The sequence below is a fragment of the Symphalangus syndactylus genome, chromosome 3 (assembly GCF_028878055.3).
Source record: "Symphalangus syndactylus isolate Jambi chromosome 3, NHGRI_mSymSyn1-v2.1_pri, whole genome shotgun sequence".
Lineage (NCBI taxonomy): Eukaryota > Metazoa > Chordata > Mammalia > Primates > Hylobatidae > Symphalangus > Symphalangus syndactylus.
The window spans coordinates 39,697,822-39,720,428 of record NC_072425.2 but is presented as its reverse complement, the minus strand read 5'-3'; the positions used below and the strand labels follow the sequence as shown (position 1 = coordinate 39,720,428).

The 22,607-nt window shown below is 42.3% G+C and overlaps 1 protein-coding gene and 1 long non-coding RNA gene across 3 annotated transcripts in view; one reads left to right on the top strand and one right to left on the bottom strand.

The window, feature by feature from the left end:
- The window catches only part of LOC129479068 (uncharacterized), a 51,166-nt gene extending 48,497 nt beyond the window's left edge, over window positions 1–2,669 (bottom strand). Inside the window, exon 1 of the long non-coding RNA XR_008656543.2 lies at window positions 2,369–2,669. This is a non-coding gene — a long non-coding RNA (uncharacterized lncRNA). The remainder of the gene's footprint in view (window positions 1–2,368) is intronic.
- Window positions 1,755–22,607, top strand: part of SLC44A1 (solute carrier family 44 member 1) — a 200,291-nt gene continuing 179,438 nt past the window's right edge. Inside the window, exon 1 of one of the 2 annotated variants that reach the window (XM_055271589.2) lies at window positions 1,755–2,088. In XM_055271589.2, the coding sequence (XP_055127564.1) occupies window positions 2,053–2,088 (36 nt within the window). In that variant the 5' untranslated portion in view covers window positions 1,755–2,052. The remainder of the gene's footprint in view (window positions 2,089–22,607) is intronic. The other variant, XM_055271590.2, reaches the window with a different exon arrangement.

The window sequence follows — 22,607 nt, the reverse complement described above, 5'->3', positions numbered from 1 at the left end:
AGGGAAAATCTCAAGGGAATGTTTTTTATACTTGGCTGCACTGAATAATTCAACAAACATTTGAGAGAGCTGAGGGAGATACAAAGGAGAAAATACTTTTCCTTGTTCTCAGGGAGTTTACAATCTAATTCTGGAGTTTACAACCAGAATTGGGACTAGAACCATTAATTTTATGTCTTCACTTGTATTTATTGGTTTAATGGTTATGAGAAACACATGTAGGATTCGCCAGCTCCGTGGTATGGTGGACCCTCTGATTAACTTGAAAGGAAACTAGAATGAATGCAGAAGAATTCAAGATCTCAAGCAGTTGAGTACTTGCTGACCTAGCAGCACTTTCTTATGTTATTTAATCTTGACCACAAGCCTTTGCAGTCATCCCTGCTACCAGCATTTCACAGAAGAGGACAATGAGATTTGAAGAGATAACTCGTCCACAGTCTCGAACTCAGGAAATAGCACAGGAAAACATCAATTAGGAATTCTTCTTCTCTGGCCCTTTCTGTAGCTGTCCCCTTACAGGCTACCATTCCGACTTTCCTTGGCTTAGATTCCCTTTCAGTGCATGTAAAGTCAATTTAATTCTGTGTTCTTTTCTTCCCTCTACACTTTAAGTAATCTTTAAAACTTGATGTCTCATATTTGGTGAATCAGTCCTTTTGGAAGTCTCACTCCCTTGCATCTTTGCAAATAAAGTTTTTCTTTTCTTTCCTGTGGCTGTCTTTTGAGACATTCTTTGACAAGATGAAATGACATATGAAGGCTATAACAGTGCCTGATAATGTGGTTTTTTTTTTAATATTAATCATTATCTTTAGTTTTATTTCTTTCACCTTTTAACTGTTTTCACCTCATACTGTATTTCCTAACGACTCTTTCGGAATTGTAAATTTCTTGAAGGTAGTTACCACGTCTACTCTAACTTGTTGCTACTTCCTTGAGTCTTACTGATTTAGCAACAGGAACTTGGTAAGTCTCTTTTGTTCGTCTCTTTATTCCCAGTACCAGTTACTGGAACGTAGTGTGTCTTCAGTAAGAGTTTTTAATATGAATAAATTAATGTCCCCTTATTGTTTTTTGTAGACTATCCTGTATAAGAAAGTTTAGCTTAGATCCAGTATGGCTTTGACTTGCGAGCCTGGATAACTTTTTGCCTTTTCCTCATTTCTGGCTATTTATTACCATTTCAACTTTGGGGACATTTCATTAGGTTCTTGGTCCCTTTCAAGGCTCAGTTTCCACATCAGCAAAATGGGGACAGTGGCAACAGATGCTTGTTTCTTCCCATCTTCTTATTACCTATTCCTTCTCCAGGAAAGGTTTCTTGTGTACGCTTTCCTCTGGAGAAAAAAACAGCCGACGGAGCGGTAAGAAGCCATCAGGATCCTGAGTTGTGCGTCCAGTAGGGAGAGGGAGAATTCCCGCTTGCCTCCTAGATCTGGAAGCAATCCGGCCCCTTTTTGGCAGCGAGTTGGCCCGGTCTTCGGCTGCCTCAGACCGCGTTGCCCTCTAGCCTCGAGGCAGAGAGCTGCCTCGGTGCCACCGCTAAATGAGCCCGGCGCCGCGCAGCCTCTGACACGCGCGGAAGGGCCCGGCCTTGTTCTGGCTGCCGCCGCCCTGCCGCCCGCACGGCGCTGCACTGGGGGCGGGGAGTCTGATGGGAGACGCGCGCGGCGCTGAGGAGGCGGTGGCCCGGGAGAGGGAGCGGGAGAGGGACTGGGCGCGGGAGGCGGGAGGCGGGAGGCGGGAGGCGGGGGACAGAGGGAGGCGCCGCCGCCGCCGCCGCCCGCCCCTTTCCGCTGGAGAGCAGCTGCTGCAGCAGGAGCAGAGCAGGAGCCGCGCAGCCGCCGCCGCCGCCGGGGGATGTGGCTGGCGCCTGCCCCTAGCCGCGCCGCCTCTTGAGTACCAGCCGCCGCTGCAGCCGCCGCCGCCGCCGCGTAGCCGTGCGGGGCCAGGCCGCGCCCTCCCCGGGCGCCCGCCGGCTCGCATGCCGAGGGGCTCCGGGGCGTAGCTGCGCGCCCGGCGCCGCCTCCGGGCTCCTTCGGCCCCGCCATGGGCTGCTGCAGCTCCGCCTCCTCCGCCGCGCAGGTGAGGGGCTCCCGCCTCCCGGCCGCCCGCCCGGATGCCTCCCGTGCGCCGCGTCGCGCCGCGGGCGCCCGCCGCCCGATACTTCTCGCTGTCCCCAGCCTCCCCTGAGCGCACCGTGCAGTCCAAAGACCCCCACTCCGCCTTTCCCTCCCCCGGGTCCCGCCGATGCCCGCGCGCTGGCTCGGCGGCTGCCGACTCGCAGGCGCCTCTGCGCGGCCCCTAGTGCGCCCTCAGCTCTTCCCGGACCCTTCCCCACTCGGCCCCCTCCTCCCAGTCACACCTGAGCGGCCCGTCCCGCCCGCCGGCAGGTAGAGGCTGCACTGGCGCGGCGCCTCCTCTGCCCCAGGTGGCATCCCCTTCCCTGTTCTTCCGGGCCTGGCTCCTCTCTTCCACCTCCGTGGAGTCTCCCTGCCATCCGCCGCCTGTTTTCTGTGCTCCTCACAGGTGTACCCCCAGCAAGGGCTCTTCACCTCTCCCACCGAATTCCAGTTTCTGCTTCATTAGATATTCTGTCCCTTTTCTCTTGCCCGCTGCCCCCCCCGGCTGGGTTCAGATGTTTCAGCGGGTCCCGGAGCCCATCCACGGCCCGCTCCGCAGACCTCGCTTGCTCCCCATCCCCCCTTGGTGCCGTGACCCGGGCCCCGCGGCCTCCCCGCACTCGGAGGTCTCTGCGGGAGCGCCGACTCTGGGCTGGAAACGAGATTGGGCACCTGGTGGGTGACGGGAGCGTTACGGAAACTCCCTCTTTGTTGCCAGTGTAACAGGAGGAAGAGGTTCCGAATTTAGTTTTTCTGTGGGCACTGGCTGAATGTTGTCGCTGAGGGCTGAGATGCAGAGATTTCTCCCAGCTTCTACCCTGCCCCCATCCAAATTTCGCCAACCTCCTTCTCTCGGTTCCGAGCCCTTAACCTGGGTGGAAATGTTTAGACAACTGTATCAGGATCAAATGTAATAGAACTTGACTACTGTCCACTAATAACTGAGAGGACCTGTTTGTAAATTACCTAATTTAGTGGATTAGTGAGTGTATTTACAAATACTATAAAAAGCAATCAGGAATACTGCATCAAACTGTCTTGTGGTGGTGTATGAAAAATAGGCTCTGACAACGCCTGGGATGTAATCTCACAGTTTCGTTAGCGTAGAATTTAACTGTGGTCTGTGATTTGTTTGTTTTAGGGGGCAGAAAAGGGCTCTTGTTTTTAGAAATAATGGATGGTTGGTTCTTGGTGAAGAAAAATGCTAGTCTGGGGGAAAAAAATTCCTCCAGAGATCTAGCATCTGTGATAATGCCAGAAGTGTTTTTGCTGCTGCTAAATGACTATATATAACTCAGTTTTAAATAACCTGCATACTTGTTCTGAAAATCTGAGATCTGTTAGAGAGAAAATGACTTGCAGATGAATGGGGGACATTTATGTTTTATTAGGTATCCATCCTATCATCCTATTCTTCGAGTCTTTTTTTTTTTTTTTTTTTTTTTTGAGTGTTTGCTTACCCGTTTGCTTTTTTTTTTTTCTGCTAGCATTATAGTCAGGCTTTTTGGTGTAGTGAAACATTCCTATTCAGTTATAATAGCAAAGAAAAACTATATGTAGAGGTGTTAGGAAGGAGAGGCTTGGTATATCACAGTTTTCATATTAACATATAAAGGTGTAGAATTGCACATAACTTTCAACTGGTTAGGAATGGGGGGGGTCTAGTTGGGTGCACTTTAATATTTACTTAAATATAAATTTCACCAAAAAGGTGTTTTTCAGATTGCCTTTCTTTTCAGAATTGAGTTAATTTACATTCCCTTTTGGTGGTGAAATGCCTTTAAGACAGAAAAGTACTGATAGTTTATGGATAGCTTGTTCAGTGCATGAACAGTTAAATTTTGGAGGGATGGGTGCTGCATCAGAACTCTGCTTTAAAACAGATAGTGGGTCTTGCATTTGTCTAGCTCCACGATATACTTTTCAGAATGCTATCATATACATTTTCTTTTTTTTTTTTTTTTTTTTTTTTTACCTCCTCTCACTGTAGACCATGCCTTGTTCTACAGATAAGATGCATGTCATGCACCCAAGGGGTGCATTTTTTTTCCTGTGGATTCCTATAATCAATCAACAGCTGTCACATGCTTTTAAGTTCAGCTTTAGGGGCTTGTAGTGTTCAGTGGAGCATTGAGGAGCAGGTTTTGTGCCAAAGAGCTGGTCATTTTTTTTTTTTTTTCTTTTTTGAGATTTTTGGCATCCTTTTTCATTTGTGAAATGTTACTAATCGGCTGGTATTTTAACGCTCCTTTCAGGAGCATCACCAGTTTTAGAATACTGTTGTTCCTATATGTGTTTTTAAACAAAATAGGGTTGCAACTCCACATCTTCTCCAGCCTCTCTTAGGGGTCTCAAAAGTATTTTCTTCTTCTTCTTTTTGTTTTTTTTCAGACGGGGTTTCGCTTTTGTTGCCCAGGCTGCTGGAGTGCAATGGTGCAATCTCAGCTCACTGCAACCTCCGCCTCCTGGGTTTGAGCGATTTTCCTGCCTCAGCCTCCCAAGTAGCTGGGATTATAGGCATGCACCACCTCGCCTGGCTAATTTTGTATTTTTGGTAGAGACAGGGTTTCGCTATGTTGGTCAGGCTGGTCTTGAACTCCTGACCTCGGGTGATCTACCCACCTCGGCCTCCCAAAGTGATAGTATTACAGGCATGAGCCACCGCTCCCTACCAGAATGTATTTTCTCGAATGTATTTTCACTCAGAATATGTTTGTTTCATCCCTTTTAATGGATTGTAAGCTTCTTGAGCACAGGAACTGTTTTTGTTTTCCTTATTTGTGTATCTACTGCAGTGCCTCCCTGTACCTTGTACTTAGTAGTTGCTCAGCAGTAGTCACTGGAGGGAATATGTAGACATATATTTGAACCTCTGGCTGGCAAGTGGCATTGAATATGAATCTAGACCTGACCCATCCACTGTTTGAATTCTGTGGGCTGGTTGATTAATTTTGCCAAGCCGTCCTCTTCTAAACTCAAACCTGGACTGTTTAAGTTAAAATTTACCTGCCTTTTCTATATCCCTTCCTGTTCTTCCAGTGGTACCATCAGCTTGCAAAATTGTTCAGGATTTTCCTTTGCTCCTGATGACCTGCTTAATGTGTATGTTTTAGATGGAGCAGTGGCTACAACATCTTAAAAGAGCTTGTCTGCAAACTCTAATGATAACCTACGCAACACGTGAAAACAGGTGCTTTGAGGTAATCTGCAGTTTAGTTTAGCTTTTCTCAGCATTATCTTCAGCAACTTTAAAGCTCTGGCAGGTTTTATCAATGTAAATAAAGGGCATTTTCTTTTTGTAGCAGGGCTTCACTTTTGAAATATAATTTATTTTCCCTTACAGTCTCTTGCTATGTTGTAGATTCTCATAAAAGAGTTTGTGGTCTTCCAAACTTTGATCTCTTGTAATCTGTCCTGGTATTATTTTCATTTTCTTGGCAGTGTCTGGGTATCATAATTTTCCATCAAAATAATTATACTGTTTTAGGATTTAGATCAAAGAAAAGTGTCACATTCTATACTAGTATTTCATTGCTAGAGGAACAGATTATTGGCAAAATAATTTGTGCTGTATCAGCTATGTACATCTAGGATCTTAAAAGTGTCTAGTGAGTCAGGGCTCTTAAAGAACTTTTTAAATTATTTTTTTAAAAATTAGTGACCATTACAAGTTGTTTACTAATATTGGTAATTGCTCAATACAAACGAACACATGATAGTCTTTGCCTAAAAGTCTTTTGAGGGAAACATAAAAGTAAGATAGTCTTGAGTTTCTTTTTACAGTACTAATCCTCCCTAAGGCTCTTAAAATTTATTCCCATCTCCCTATAATTCATTTGTTCTGGTATAACCTGACATAATTTCTATCCTTGTAATGTTAAACTTAAAAGTTCACTTGTAAATCTTCAGATTTATTAAATGCTCTTTCCCATTGACAAACCAGTTTGAATGAATCTTTTGAAAGATTACTTAGCAAATTGCCATAAGTCTTTGTCCTTCATGGCTAGATGATTATTTCTCACAGCAGTGCTTTGGAGGCCAGGAGATTTTGCAAGTTCTGTGAAGTTCTGTGTCCTTCAGTTCTAACCTTAGATGTTGTCAGAGGGATGGAGGAGAATCTTTCGAGTTGAACAAACTGCCCGTTGTCAGTCTAGCTTTAGGAGACTTTTGTCTACTGTCTCATCCCATTGTCTTCAAATTGAAGGCTGTATATTTGACTGTCTTTTTGTAGCGCTCATATTCTGTTTTGGGAGTAATAAAAAACAATCAGAAGAGGTTTACAAATGCTGGTTAATATTTGCATATGCTAACTGTGCTTTCACAATTTTATTAATGCCGTCATCTATATCAGCTTTGTGGAGTTTGAAGTGGGATGGTAAAAATTAAATTTGAAGAATGTAGTGGGAATTACCAGCAGAGACTAAAGTTGCTCAGTTAAATTACGACCTACAAAGTAAACTTGATCTAACAGGAACAGAAGTCATTGCATGAAGCCTTTTTTTTTCCTTCATCTTCTGAATACTGTGCTGTTAGTATAGAGGATCTACTCCTCAAAATATGTAAATCAAAGTTAATTTCAAAATTGGAAAATAATGTAGAAATGGTAATTTTTTTTTTTTTTTGAACCGGAGTTTGGCTCTCGTCACCCAGGCTGGAGTACGGTGGCATAATCCCGGCTCACTGCAACCTCTGCCTCCCGGGTTCAAGTGATTCTACTGCCTCAGCCTCTCAAGTAGCTGGGATTACAGGTGCTCGCCACCACGCCCAGCTGATTTTTTTTTTTTTTGTATTTTTAGTAGAGATGAGTTTTCACCATGTTGGCCAGGGTGGTCTCGAACTCCTGACCTCAGATGATCCACCCGCCTCAGCCTCCCAAAGTGCTGGGATTACAGGCATGAGCCACCATGCCCGGCCAATTCCCAAATCTTAAATTGCAGTTTACTAATTTTTTTTTTTGAAGCGGGGTCTTGCTCTGTCACCCAGGCTAGAGTGCAATGGCATGATCATAGCTCACTGCAGCTTTGATCTCCTGGGCTCAAGTGATCCTCCCACCTCAGCCTCCTGAGTAGCTGAGACTATAGGCATGAGCTCATGCCTGGCTATTTTTTTAATGTTTTAAATTTTTTGTAGAGACAGGATCCCACTGTGTTGCCTAGGCTGGTCTCAAACTCCCAGGTTCAAACGATCCTCCCACCTTGGCCTCCCAAAGTGCTAGGATTATAGGTGTGAGCCACTGCACCCGACCTACTTTTTTATCTTTAGAAAAGGTTTACTTTTCTAAAGATAAAATTCTGAATTAAGGAATTTCCAAGTTAAATTTCATGCCACCATTTTAAACTTTCTACAGTTGCCATCTGGAGAGTAGCATGGTACAGCAAAGCTAGTCCACTTAGAATGCTTCCAGGCTTAACAAATACTATACTATCAAATACTATTTGATGTATTAACCGTACAGTCATTTAAAAATGTTATTGGCCTGGGAAAATTATTCATAAAAATATATTCTACTACCAGTAATTGGTTGATAGTTGTTTTTCTATGCTCCCCTTGCCCCTGCTCAAATTGCAAAGAAAGAATGAAATATTTCAATTTTGTAATTTTGCCTCAGATTTTTGGGACTATAGGGGATATACGAGATAAACCTACTGTCACTTCTCTGTTGATCTAAACTAGAATGTAGAGATATGAAGTAGACTGAGGTCAGACAGATACATTATGAGGTAGCTCGGATTAGAAACCTGCTTAGTGTCTTAATGTCTTGTCCTTTCTGTAGTACAGTACGATTAATTCTTAATGTCTTAGGCTTTCTTTTCCTTTCATCCTTGGCTGCACATTGGAATCACTTGGAGAAGTTTACAAATGTTATGGAAGTGATGCCTGGGTCCTATTCCCGGAGATTCTTATGTATTGGTCCAAGACTGCTGGCTGGGCATAAAAAAATTTTTTTTTTCCTGTTTTATAAGTGCTTCTTGCAGAGCAGGGCTAACCCATAGTAGTACACCCAGAGTAGCCAGCATCAAAACTTTTAAAAGTTCCCCTGGTAGCCCTCATGTGGCACCAAGTTTGAGAGCCACTATTCCTTACCCTTTCTCTAGGTAATTTTATCCCTCGTATGGCTTCAGTTACAGTCTGTTTTTAACAGTTCCCAAACTAAATTACTGTCCTGGTCACTGATCCTTATATCCAACTGATTAATTAGCATTTACACTGGAATATTGTACAGGCAACTCAAACTCAACATGTTTAAATCTGTCCTCAAAATCGTACCCCTCACCCCCGGCTTTTTCAGTACTTTATCTCTGGTTCATCGAATGATACCAATGTCCTGGTTGTGGAAACGAGATTCGAGTCCTGTAGGGAACCTGCCTGTCACGCTTCTATATCTAGTCACCACATCTTGCCTCTTTGACCTTCTCAACGTCACTGCCAGCACTCCGGTTTAAGCCTGTGTCATCTCCAGCCCAGTACTTTGGTTACATATCTCTCCGTAACTGTTCATGCTCCCTTCTAATTTTTCTTCGTATTGCAGTCTTGGTGATCTTTGAAAAATCCCAAGCTGATTGTGTTCCTCTCCTACTTAAAACCCTTCAATGGTTTGCCATTGCTCTTAGGACAAAGACCAGAACACTTGACCCTGGACAACAAGACCCCATGTGTGGCTGATCTCCATCTCCCTATAAGGTCACCTTGTGCTGTGCTTTTCTTTGCTCATTGCACTGCAGCCTCACAGATTCTTCAGTTGGTTGTATTCCTTCCTCTTAGAGGGCTTTTACATATGTGGTTCACTTGTCTAGAAGGCTCTTTGCTTTGCTCCCTGGCTTTTGGCTGGTTGCTTTAAGTTTCAGCCTGAAAGTCACTTCCTTGGAAAAGCCTTTTCTGATCCCTTCAAACTAGGCCATGTCTCCTCGTTAAACTCTTATAGCCTTGTGTGTTTTCCCTGTGAGCGCTTAAAGCAGTAAACACGTAATTTTACAGTTAATATTAATGTCTAGACTAGGTGGTGGCAAACTACAGCCCATGGGCCAAATCTGACCTGCTACCTGTTTTTGTATGGCTTGCAACCTAAGAATGGTCTTTACATTTTTAAGTGGTTGAAACAAATCAAAAGAATATGATTTCATGAGAAATCTATTTCATAAATTATGAAATTTTAATTTCTCCATTCACAAGGTTTTATTGGGACATAGTCATACTAATTCATTTACTTGTCTATAGCTGCTTTCATATGACAGTGGCAGAGTTGAGTAGTTGTGACAGAAGCCTTATGGCCTGCAAGCATAAATATTTACTCTGTGTCCCCTTACAGAAAATGTTTGCTGACCCTTGCTCTAGGCCGAGTTGATGAAGAGAGGGGCCATGTTTGCTTTGTTTATTGCCATCTTGGTGCTTAGCTGGTACCAATACATGGTAGGTACTCATGAAATATTTGAATGAATTAACAGATATTCTGTTTCCCTCCATGGATAGAGGTGATTGAACTCCTACCTTAGAACACTGGGGTTTTAAAATTCATTGTAAAAATTTTAAAAAGATTCTTCTTTGGAAGATTCTTAACAGAATTTTCAGGAGCTCTCTTAAGCAGCTTGTCTGTTGAAGGTATACATGTCATGTATGGAGCAAGTATACTTATAAAGGTGTAAGTTACTGGGTGAAGGTGGATGGGAAAGGGCTAGTGCACTGAAGTAATGGACCAGTTAGATTTACAGTGCTGATGTTTTTATAGCAGGCACAAAAGGGTGAGACTTTATGGCAAACGTTGTAAAGAAAACATGTTTGAGCTGGTGAAAAATTTAAGTCATTAAAGAGTTAGACATTGTTATCTCTGCTGTGGGAATTCACTCTGTGAAGATGGTTAAAGTTTTTGACACAGTAATATTTCCTCCTTTTTGGTACTTTTTGTTTTCTAATTTATTTGGAATATAGCATAGCATAATGTTCCAATTTTGAATTTATGCATTGTACAAAATTTAGTAATTTTTTTGGCAATTTAAAAAACAGATTTACATTTTTCAGTATGTTTTATTATACACAATAGAGGGATGCCAGCTTTTCCCCTCTGGGGGACTCCTTTGTAATTGTATAATACGATAATGTTGTAAAATAGGATTCATTTAACAAACATTTGGTTGATAAACCCCTGGAATTTATTTTTTTGTGAAAATATTATTATTCCTTTTAGTTGCTCTCTACAATATCCCACAACCAGATATTTAGACTTTCATTTAGTAGGGAAACCCTTAAAAGCAACTTTTATTCCAATTTTTAAGGTTGCCAGAAATGCTGAAAATTATTAAATGGAAGTGTTTGACTTCTGGATATGTTTATAATATGTAAAGTAAAAAAACCAGCAGGAAGATGGAAAAATTGAAAACATGATTACTTCAAGATATTTAAGTAGCAGGGAAGGTATTAAAGTTTGTTTGTTTGTTTTTGTAGATTTGTGATAATATAATCATGATTATGATCTCAGAAAATTCTTCATTATAATGTTACAGCTGTAAGAAATAAAAAAGCTGGGTTTGGTGGCTCACACATATAATCCCAACACTTTGGGAGGCTGAGGCAGGAGGATTACTTGAAGCCAGGAGTTCTAGACCATCCTGGGCAATATAGTGAGACCAATCTCTACAAAAAATAGCAAAAAAAATTAGCCAGGTATGGTGTCGTGTGCTTTTGGTCTCAGCTACCAGGAGGCTGAGGTGGGAGGAAGATCTCCTGAGTCTGGGAGGTTGAGGCTGCATTGAGCTATGATCGTGCCTGTATTCCGGCCTGGGTGGCAGAGTGAGACCCTGTCTTTTATTTTTTTTGAGACAGAGTCTTGCTCTGTTGCCCAGGCTGGAGTGCAGTGGTGCAATCTTGGCTCACTGCAATCTCTGCCTCACGGGTTTAAGTGATTCTCCTGCCTCAGCCTCCAAGTAGCTGGGACTACAGGTACCTGCCACCACGCCTGGCTAATTTTATGTATTTTTAGTAGACACGAGGTTTCTGGGTTGACCAGGCTGGTCTCGAACTCCTGACCTTATGATGTGCCTGCCTCGCCCTCCCAAAGTGCTGGGATTACAGGCGTGAGCCACTGTGCCTGGATGAGACCCTGTCTTAAACAAAGAAACAAACAATAATAATAATAAAAAAAAACCGCTTAAATCCAAATAGCTAAAACATTAAGGAAAATTGGTTATCTCCAGTAGGTCAAGGTGTAGGGTAGCTTTCAGGTTGGTTAGTTCAGTGGCTTGATGATGTCAGCAAGGACATAAGTTCTCTCCTTTTTCTTTTTTGTCATTTTACGGAAGGTAGCTTTTTCTTAATTAGCTCCCCTCAAGATCCCAAGATGGCTATGGCTCTTCTTACCGTCTTTTGCTGAGCTGACAATCTCCAGTGGTTTTCCTTTCATGGGAATTAGAGAGGGCTGCACACTCATCCCTAAACAAGCTCTAACAAGAGGAAGGCAAAGGACTCTGCAATTGGTTTAGACTAACCAGGACTTCCCTCTGAGTCAAGTGAGGGGCAGAGCAACACCAGAACAAAAGGAGGACTTTGCCAGCAAGGCGGCGGCAGGGATGCAGGAGCGGGCATGGTGGCTGGGTAGGCAGCCAATACTATCTGCTATGGTTTTGCCATTTTCTTTTGTCTTTAAATCAGACTTCTATAGTGTTTCTAACATTTTACTTACAGCCCCATTATGAACTTCACAGTTCATAGTTCAAAGTCACACAGTTAGTTATCTTCTTGTCCTAGTGATGCTGTTCAAGCCATTGCTGAAACCCCTGTCTGTCTTTTTTGCCCACTCCCACTATATCTTTCCCATTCTGAGCTAAGGACAGCTTCAGATGAAGAAGAGCATTTGAGGTTGGAATAATGGTTAAGTAGTGAGTTAGTATTCTTGCAAGCCATGGTCCCTCAAGAGCACCTTGGGTGTTAGTATAACCTCTTCTCTCTCTAGCTCACAGTCTCCTTTTCTACCTCTTTTGAAGTCTCACTTCTGTCTGTGTTTATCTTTGTTTCAAAATTGAGTATCAAAAAATTGATAGTTTTTATTTTCCTTATTTTTCTTTCCACCTCCAGCTAATACACTTAAGGAGCTGTAATACTGAGTAGAATATACTAAAGAGGGAAAAAGAGAGTGCCTCTGTTTTCTTTTGTTTTTAACCTGCTTACTTTCAGGTTTGTTTTTTTTTTTAAATAATTAAACTGAAAAGTCACGTCATTATTTAGAATATCTCTGACATAAAGAGTTCTCACAGTGTATAAAATGCATCCTTGCAATGCATAATTTACAGAAGGAAATAAACTAGTGTGTAAATACGTTCAATCTTGTTAATAACCAAATTAAAGCATAGAGGCATCCTTTCACATCTGTAACTTTGGTAATAGTTAACAAAATAATAATAATTACCCAAGTGATTTTCTTAATAAAATCTATTTGAATTTAGTCTGTTATACTTCCTCATTGCCAACTAAATCATCTTCCCTTAGTCGCTGAGTGGACTTTTGCCTTCGTCAGAAGTCCTTTCACTATTTCTTCTCTAAACAGCTATTAGAATCCAGAGGATTGAACATTATTGTGTACTGGCAGGAGGGTGGGCTCTATAGCCAGACTATATCAATTTGAATCCCACCTTCTCACTAGTTGAGTTATTTGGGCCACATTCTTTATATAAACAATAATAAAACTTGCCTCAGAAGCTTTTAGCAAACTGCACAACTCATGAATGTATCTCAGAAATTACAATATTAATGTAAACTAAATCTCCCTGATGTTCTAATAACCATTAATCCTTCCCTTAAAAATGTTTTTGTGTTTGAGTTTTGGAAAGGTACCCTGACTTCCAAAAATTTTATTTTTATTTTTGAGACAGGGTCTTGCTCTGTCATCCTGGCTGGAGTGCAGTAGTGGATCTTGGCTCACTGCAACCTCCACCTCCCAGACTCAAGCAATCCTCCCACCTCAGCCTCCCGAGTAGCTGGGACTACAGGCAGGTACCACCATGCCTACTAATTTTTGTGTTTTTTGTAGAAATGGGGTTTTGCCATGTTGCCCAGGCTGGTCTCGAACTCCTGAGCTGAAGTGATCTGCCCACCTCAGCCTCTCAAAGTGCTGGAATTACAGGCATGAGCCACCACACCCAGCCTGGTTTATATTCTTGTGGTAATTTTATTGTGAGACAGAGTATCATTTAAGAGTTAGATCCAGCTGCATACGACAGAAAACTGAAAGAAACTAGATATAAACTAGATAAAAATGTATTTCTTACCCAAAGTAAGTCCAGAAGTAGTGTTTCAGGGCTGATATGAGACTCCTTGTTTATCAAAGACCCACTCTCCTTTTGGTTTCAGTATGTAAGCATATGGTTTTCATTCTTAAGATTACAAAATGGCTGGAAACTTTTCTTTGTTTTTTTTTTTTTTTTTTTTGAGACAGGGTCTCTCTCTGTCACCCAGGCTGGAGTGCAGTGGTGAGATCTCAGCTCACTGCAGCGTCAGTCTCCTGGGCTCAAGCTATCCTCCTGGCTGAGCTTCCCAAGTAGCTGGGACTATAGGCATGCACTACCACACCCAGCTAATTTTTGTATTTATTTTATTTTATTTTATTTTATATTTCTTGAAATGGACTCTTGCTCTGTCACCCAGGCTGAAGTGCAGTGGTGTGATCTTGGCTCACTTTAACTTCCACCTCCCAGGTTCAAGCATTCTCCTGCCTCAGCCTCCTGAGTAGCTGGGATTACAGGTGCCCACCATGACACAGGGCTAATTTTTGTATTTCAGTAGAGGTGGGATTTCACCATGTTGGCCAGGCTGCTCTCGAACTCCTGACCTCAGGTAATCCACCTGCCTTGGCCTCCCAAAGTGCTGGGATTACAAGTGTGAGCCACTGCGCCTGGCCTTTTTTTGTTTTTGTTTTCTTTGAGACGGAGTTTCGCTCTTATTGCCCAGACTGGAGTACAATGGCACGATCTCAGCTCACTGCAACCTCCGCCTCCCAGGTTCAAGCGATTCTCCTGCCTCAGCCTCCCAAGTAGCTGCGATTACAAGCATGTGCCACCACGCCTGGCTAATTTTGTATTTCTGGTAGAGATGGAGTTTCAATCAGGCTGGTCTCGAACTCCTGACCTCAGATGGTCTGCCCGCATTGGCCTCCCAAAGTGCTGAGATTACAGGCATGAGCCACTGTGCCTTGTCTGTGTTTTTTTGTAGAGACGAGGTCTCGTCTCCCTGTGTTGCCCAGGCTGGTCTCAGATTCCTGGGTTCAAGGGATCCGCCCATCTTGGCCTCCAAAGTGCTGGGATTACAGGCATGAGCTACCGCGCCTGGCCGCTAGATTGTAAACTGTGTCTGGAAAATGAGTGCAAAGAGAGAAACAAACATAAATAATAAGAGGCTAAATTGGGTGGCGAGGAGTTCAGGGGATGGGGAAACCAAGAGAGGAAAGAATAGTTGGGGAGTGGGCTTCCTGAAAATGATTCTCCAACCGAAGATCTTGTCTGGAAGAATGGGGTTTAGAAACAGTGAAGGGCAGACAGATTTTAGTAGAAAGCAGGGAGAGAAGGCATTCCAGTGTAAAGGAACAGCTGGATCAAAGGCAAGGAAACAGACAATAACTTGCTGCATGTCAGTATGGAAAGGAGACCTGACCAGAGTAGAGTGAAGAGATGTTACATGTGGGGAAGGCATTCATATTTGAAGGGGAGGAAAATGGGCAGCCATGGAGGGGTTTTCAGAGTGGTTTAAGGAAGATTAATTTGACAGCGTACCTGCACCTGAATGGGAGAAATAGAAGGCAGAGGCCACCCAGGAAGCTGTTCAGTAACTCATACCAGTGTAAACAGGAAACAGAGAAGAGTTATTGTGGAGTCAAAATAAAATAGACCTTCCCAACTTAATCTGGATATGTGGGATGAAAGAGAAGGAAAGAACAGGTGTTTTGAACACCACATCACGGAAAAAGGGTATTATAATGGCTAGACATGATAGTTGAGATGGGGACTAGTATGTGGAGAGGGGAAGATGAATTCAATTTTGTATGGACTGACTTGAGGTGTTACTGATATTAATACCTCCAGGTAGTATTTTCCATAGGGAATTGAAGACCCAGAACTGGATTTCAGAAAATGCTTTAAGTCATGAGCATATAGAATATAGAGAACACCAATCATTGCTGGAGATTTACTGTGTGGTAGCCTCTGGGCTAAGCGCTTTACCTGCAGTTCTCATTTTATTCTCATAACTCTCAGGTGGGTCCCAGTTAGCCCCATTTTACAGAGGAGGAAACAGAAACTCAGAAAGGCTAGGTACCTTGCCTAGGATCGCCCAAGTAGTGTAAAACTGGGAGTAGTTCCAAGCCTGTGCACTTCCTGCTGTATTTCCCTCTGCTGTTCCGAGAACTACTATATTAAGTGGTAGATTGAATGTACCTTAGATACCACTTTTTTTGTCACTTAATTTTGGAGATTGTGTTTGCTGTTTGTTGTTTCGTTTTTTTTTGTTGTTTTTTTTTTTTGAGACGGAGTTTTGCTCTGTTGCCTAGGCTGGAGTGCAGTGGTGCGGTCTCGGCTCACTGCAACCCACACCTCCCGGGTTCAAGGGATTCTCCTGCCTCAGCCTCCCAAGTAGCTGGGATTATAGGCGCCCACCACTACACCCGGCTAATTTTTTTTTTTTTTCTTTTGGTAGAGACGGGGTTTCACCATGTTGGTCAGGCTGGTCTCAAATTCCTGACCTCAGGTGATCCGCCCACCTCAGCCTCCCAAAATGCTGGCATTACAGGTGTGAGCCGCCGCGCCTGCTTGTTCTCTCTTTAAAGTCTGTGTGTAGGTTGGTTTTAAATCAGTGCACCTCAAACTATAGAGGCCAGGGTACGACAGTTTGGAGCAGAGTCTGAAAGTGGTAGTTATAAACTTCAGACTCTTAAGTAAGGACCAATGGCTACTGTGCATTTCCTCCAGGGCCCTTCCATATTTTCTTCTAAGAACTAAGTCTGAACAAGTCTGTCATGGCAGCAAGTTTACTACTTGTTACTATAATTGTGTTCTTTCCCCATAATTCACCAATTCCTGAAAATACACTTTTAAATAAGTAATGGATATTTATATGTTTAGTCAGTCTTTGGAGATTCATGGCCTTCGAAAGGGTTAATGTAAGTGATGCTTGTGTTATTAATATTGAGGACCAACAAGGCTCTGGAGAGCAGTAAGAGAGTGAAAGGTGAAGAAAATGGCCTCAATAAAGTTGACTCTGGAGCACAAATGATTAGTGTGCACATTAATATCAAATTACAAAGACAGAGATTCCTACCATCAGAGCAAGAGCCGAATTTTTAAAATAATGAACTTCATTTTAAAAACTCAGCATATTTAAGAGAGTTTTATTCCTTGCTTGCTAAGCCTCAAAGTTTTTCCAAATCTATTTTGCATGTGGTTTGGTATTTTCATGACAATTCTGAAACCACAGGTGTTGGAAGACAATTCTAAAGATACCAAGTTTTAAATATATTTTGACATATTTTGAAACTAGCCATACTTTTCATCAAGAAAAACATTTTTGAATGTACACTGCTGATAGCAGATTTCATTTATGAAAGTTTGGAAATAATACTTTAATAAGGCACTTCATTTTAAAACTGAAAGCAATTCTAGTTTGCTGCTAGTTTAAAAAGTTTATAGTTTAATGTAATTTGAGAAAGTAAACCAAGACCAAGTAGAAACACTTATTTATCTTGAGGTTGCAACAAGCAAATTGAGCTGGGAGCCTTCTGGGTGAGGAAGGATCTGCTACTTAAATCAGGCTCTAAGATATGATAGATGGTGCTCTACATGCCATCGCTTTTAAAGATTTAAATGTTTCTTATATAAGAATATCTTAATTAGGATTTCTCCCAAGTATGTGCTTCCAAAGCACCAGGGATACAAGGTGTTCTGCCAAAAAAAGGGTTCTGAGGTCAGAAAAGTTTGAAAGGTTCTTCTTACTCACTTCATACCACCCCCTCACTGGCCCCCCAACCCCATTTGAAAAGTAATCATGCATATTAACATATTTAGGGTCATTGCCCTGCCTCCCAGGAAACCAGTTTAACTTTGCTTAACTGGCCTTTATCGGACTTATCTGTCCTTTAAAATTTTTTTTCACTGTATCTTGAACTGCTCTCCTACACAGCACACTTTGAGTAACACTGCTTGAAATACTGCTTCTCAATTTCATTCTCCTAAATGACAACAAAAGTGATTACGGTGAAACCAGAAGCAACAATAAGGTTGTTGGATCAGGTGACTCTTAACTAAGAATCACTCAGCGCTGAAACTGAGTTTAAGTGCGTCACAAACTTCATGTTCTTCTTTAAAATACTGGCAAAAGTAGGTAAATTTCAAGTCACTCAAGTATATTATAACTTAAAACCCTTTCACCTGAATCATTGTTTCTCAGATTAGTGATTTGAGATCTCCAAGGGATATTAGGTAGGGTAAATTATTGACAAAAGAATCCTTCAAGTTTGAAACTTGATAATATGAAGTGCTATGGGGTCAGCTGGGCCAGCAGCAAGAAGGGGAGCCATCATCTGCACTGGAGGATTTTCTCCTTTCTTCAAGTCTGCTGCAGCAGAGGGGCAGTTACAGTCATCACTTAAACTCCAAGTGGCCATCCGGAGATGGAATGCTATCTTTGGTTGGAGAAAGAATTGAGGATAGGGATGATGGGCCAAGCAGATAATAGATCCTCAATAAATGTTTATTGAATACATATGGAACAGGGATGGAGTATTTGGAGACTAAACATTTATTTTGTGGTGCTGATACTTGTCAAGATTATGGTTAAAACAAATATAACTTGCCAATGGAGAGAAATGGGAATGAACCTGAAAATTAAAACTAGCTGCCATTCAAAATGTTTAATTCTGGTGGGCTTTTGAACCCTACCTTGCTAGCATGTGTTCCTAGGTTATAATGAAGTCTTGGTGAATACATTAATATTAGCCAATCAGGAAAAAAGGCACATCATAAGCTAGAACCCTCTGGGCCTCACCAAAACCTCAGTATGACAGGTAATCAGCACTGGACGATAGATTTATTTTATAAGAATGAGGGCCTTCTTTCCCTTCTGCCACACCCCCTTCCCCCATTTCCCTGCAACACACCTCTTGTTTCTGGCCCACAGAGCATAATGAAAGCTCTTCTGGCCCATTTTCTCAGTGCCTGCCTGGGAGTAGACTGGGTAAAGCTCCAGTCTTAAGTATTTTGTTCAGAGTGTGACCTGGAAGATGACAAGCAGCACTGCTTCTGCCCAGTGCAGCAATGAGGAAACTCAGGACAAAGGGAAGATGCTGAAAAGTAAAATAAAAGAACCAAGAATATCGGTAGAATAAAAAGAGAATCCCAAGCTGGCTGCATGCTTTGGTTCTGTTCAATGTTTATGGGCTGGTGTGCTGTCAGGCTAAGTACTGGGCTCAATAAAGAATGAGACTTTTCCTTCTGTGTGCAGTCTGTTACGGGAGATGCTACGGAGGGGTGTAGCTTTGTCAGTGTTTCAGAGCCCAACTGAATCTGTGTTTCTCTCTCTGTCTCTCTTTTTTTTTTTTTTTTGAGAGGAAGTCTCACTTTGTCGCTCAGGCTGGAGTGCAATGGCACGATCTCATCTCACTGCAGCCTCTGCCTCCCACGTTCAAGTGATTCTCCTATCTCAGCCTCCCAAGTAGCTGAGACTACAGGCGCCTGCCACCATGCCCAGCTAATTTTATTTTTTTATTTTTAGTTGAGATGGGGTTTCACCATGTTGGTCAGGCTGGTCTTGAACTCCTGACCTCAGGTGATCTGCCCGCGTTGGCCTCTCAAAGTGCTAGGATTACAGGTGTGAGCCGCCGTTCCTGGCCCTGTGTTTCTTATATAGCTAAATATTAGTATAGTTTACAAGGTGTAAAACACTGATAATTCCTTGCTAGATTTTAAACTAATTTTCAAAACTAAAAACTAGAAATACAAAAGTGCCCTAAAGGAACATAGATGTTATTTTTGAAGTTTGGTTTGTGTTTATGCTTCACTGGTCAGGATGAAGTTCAGTAAACTTTAGGATAAAGTTATTGTGTCTGTAGGCATGACAGCATCTTATTATACAGAGTGAAAAAAATACTGTCCTTGAGTAAGAAAATAACAAAGCTTCAGATGCCTGTATGCAAGTCACAGTGACTTTTGAGGCAGTCCCATAGAAAAGATTGTACCTATAATATGGGTAATATTTTAATTTTCATGTTGAAATGACCAGCTTTTAAGCTAATAAATGAGTTTTCTTCTTTGATAGAGCAGATTCTAGAAATTTAAAAAAAGTAATCTTCTATTCATAGTTATTGACTAACCTATGGTGGCTCTTTTGTTGCTCTTATGTGTTTATGACTTAGTCATGTATCTCTGCCCTGTTACCCTGCCAGGAAATCTACCTGCTCTTGCCATAGTCCCAAAGTCTCATACCTAACTGGGCACAGTGACCTGTTTAGTGTTCCATGGCCATGAACTACAAGGTCCAGAATGGATTCAGGGACACCCAACTCTTCAATTTGTTTCCTACCACTACATCAGACCACCTTCTCATTTATCTTCCAGCTTTCTCCCATTCAGACATACATTTTCCCTTTATGCTCTTTAAGTTTTTGTATCTCATTTGGTTCCAAAAATGTTTTAGGTAAATTTTTTTTTTTTTTTTTTGAGACGGAGTCTTGCTCTGTCCCCCAGGCTGGAGTGCAGTGGCTCGATCTCGGCTCACTGCAAGCTCCGTCCCCCGGGTTCACGCCATTCTCCTGCCTCAGCCTCCCAAGTAGCTGGGACTACAGGCGCCCGCCAACACGCCCGGCTAATTTTTTTTGTATTTTTAGTAGAGACGGGGTTTCACCATGTTAGCCAAGATGGTCTCGATCTCCTGACCTTGTGATCCGCCCGCCTCGGCCTCCCAAAGTGCTGGGATTACAGGCTTGAGCCACCACACCCGGCCGTTTTAGGTAATTTTTAATAAAATGTAAATATATTTAAGACTTTTGAAATGAAAAGCCAAAAGCTGAAAGGAGGTGGAGGTGGGATAAAAGGAAAAAGAAGCACAAATGTACTGAGTGCCTGAGCTTCTTCACCTACCAGTGTTTCTAGTCCTATTTTAGAATGATACTGATTCAAAGAAAATTGTCACATGGAATCCTTTTACAGAATTACACAACTGTCAGGGGCTTAAGAGGTCTACCAAGGTAGCCATGAATTTTATATCACATCCTCTACATGGATTTTGTTCAGTCTTTGTTTAAACACTTCCAGCAACAGATAACTGACTGCTTCCTGAGACATTTGTTCTACATTCAGGCAGTTATTAGAAATTTCATTTTGCACTACTGAGCTCTGTGTCCATGTAACTTTATTGTTCTGATTCTGCACCCATTAGCCAAACAGAATAAAAAACCGAAATTGGCCTTTAGTGTGTGCCAAGATATGTGTGTGTGTTTTAAAGTTAAACACCTTTAGTTTTTACAACCATGTCTGAATGTCAGTCTTTCAGAACTTTTACTGTTCTGGGCCACTTCTTTACTTTCCTTTTATGCTTTCATGATTAAATCTATATAATTTTTATTTTTATCAGTTACACATATATGTATTTTATTTTATTTTTTTTGAGATGGAATTTCACTCTTGTTGCCCAGACTGGAGTGCAATGGCACAGTCTTGGCTCACTCAACGCCCGCCTGTCGGGTTTAAGTGATTCTCCTGCCTCAGCCTCCCTAGTAGCTGGGATTACAGGCGCCCGCCACCATGCCCAGCTATTTTTTTATTTTTAGTAGAGATGGGGTTTCACTATGTTGGCCAGGCTGGTCTTGAACTCCTGACCTCAGGTGATCCGCCCGTCTCAGCCTCCCAAAGTGCTGGGATTACAGGTGTGAGCCACTGCGCCCAGCTCATATGTTTGTATTTTAAAGAGTTAAGCATTTCTAGGGCTTGTTATTTTAAAAAGCCACCCCCCCCCCCACATTTTCTGCTGCCCTGAGACCACCACTTTTAAATCTTTAATTCTTCTGCTTTTCCCCCATATATCTTTAATATGCTTATACTGCTACCTCCTCACTTTTCAATTTTTGACATTAATTTTGGACTCCACTGTAGAAGATAAAGATTGATCTGTCTTCCAACACCATCCTCTGCCCTGCCCCGTGCACCTACTTCAGGTTGCCCTTATCCTTCTGCTGCAGATACATCATCATAACTTTGTTTGGATCAATGTTCAGTCTTTTTTTTTTTGTTTGAGATGGAGTCTACTCTGTCACCCAGGCTGGAGTGCAGTGGTGTGATCATAGCTCACTGCAGCCTCAACCTCCCAGGCTCAAGTGATCCTCCCACCTCAGCCTCCTGAATAGCTGGGACCACAGATTTGCACCACTATGCCTAGCTGATTTTTAAAAATTATTTTGTAGAGATGAGTTCTCATTATGTTTCCCAGGCGGATCTCAAACTCTGGGGCTCAAGCGATCCTCTTGCTTTGGCCTCCCAAAGTGCAGGGATTACAGGCGTGAGCCCTCGCACCCTGCCTAATGTTTAGTCTTCATCTTATGACTAAGTGGTTGCTCTTAACAGCTGAGTCATGTAATATTTCATCATTTGTCACTCTTGGAGATCATGGTTGTCTTGTTCTACTGTCTACCCAGCTTTCTATTAATATGCACTTGTAACTAATTGGCTTATAAACTCTCACCTAGTCGTGTGAATCTCCTTTGAGTAAGCTCAGATACCTTAGATATTTCAGTTTCAATTTCCTGAATAGATCTCTCGCATACCTCCAAACTGGGCTGGACACTCTTCAGGCTTGCTTTTTTACGAAGCTGTCAATTTAAGATCTCCCTTCATATCATACCTGGAATTTTTTTTTTTTTTTTTTTTTTTTTTTTTTTTTTGAGATGGAGTTTTACTCTTGTTGCCCAGGCTAGAGTGCAAAGGTGCGATCTTGGCTCACCGCAACCTCTGCCTCCTGGGTTCAAGTGATTCTCCTGCCTCAGCCTCCTGAGTAGCTGAGATTACAGGCATGCGCCACCCACGCCTGGCTAATTTTGTATTTTTAGTAGAGACGGGGTTTCTCCATATTGGTCAGGCTGGTCTCGAACTCCCGACCTCAGGCAATCTGCCCACCTTGGCCTCCCAAAGTGCTGGGATTACAGGTGTGAGCCACCGCGCCCGGCTGTAATAGTTGAGTGGATACAGAATTCTAGGTTGGAAATTATTTTTCCTCAGAATTTTAAATGAATTGTTCCATTGCCTTCTGACTTCTAGAGTCGCTGTTGAAGTCTGCTATTCTGATTCTTGATTCTTCATATTAAACTTATTCTCTCTCAAACCTTTTAGGATCTTCCTTATAACCCACGTTCTGACATTTTTCAGCGATGGGCCTTCTATCCATTATGCTGGATACAGTATGGGCTCTTCCAATCTGGAAATTTCTGGTTTGCAGTTGGGAAAATTTTTTCTTAATTCTTTCTTGGAT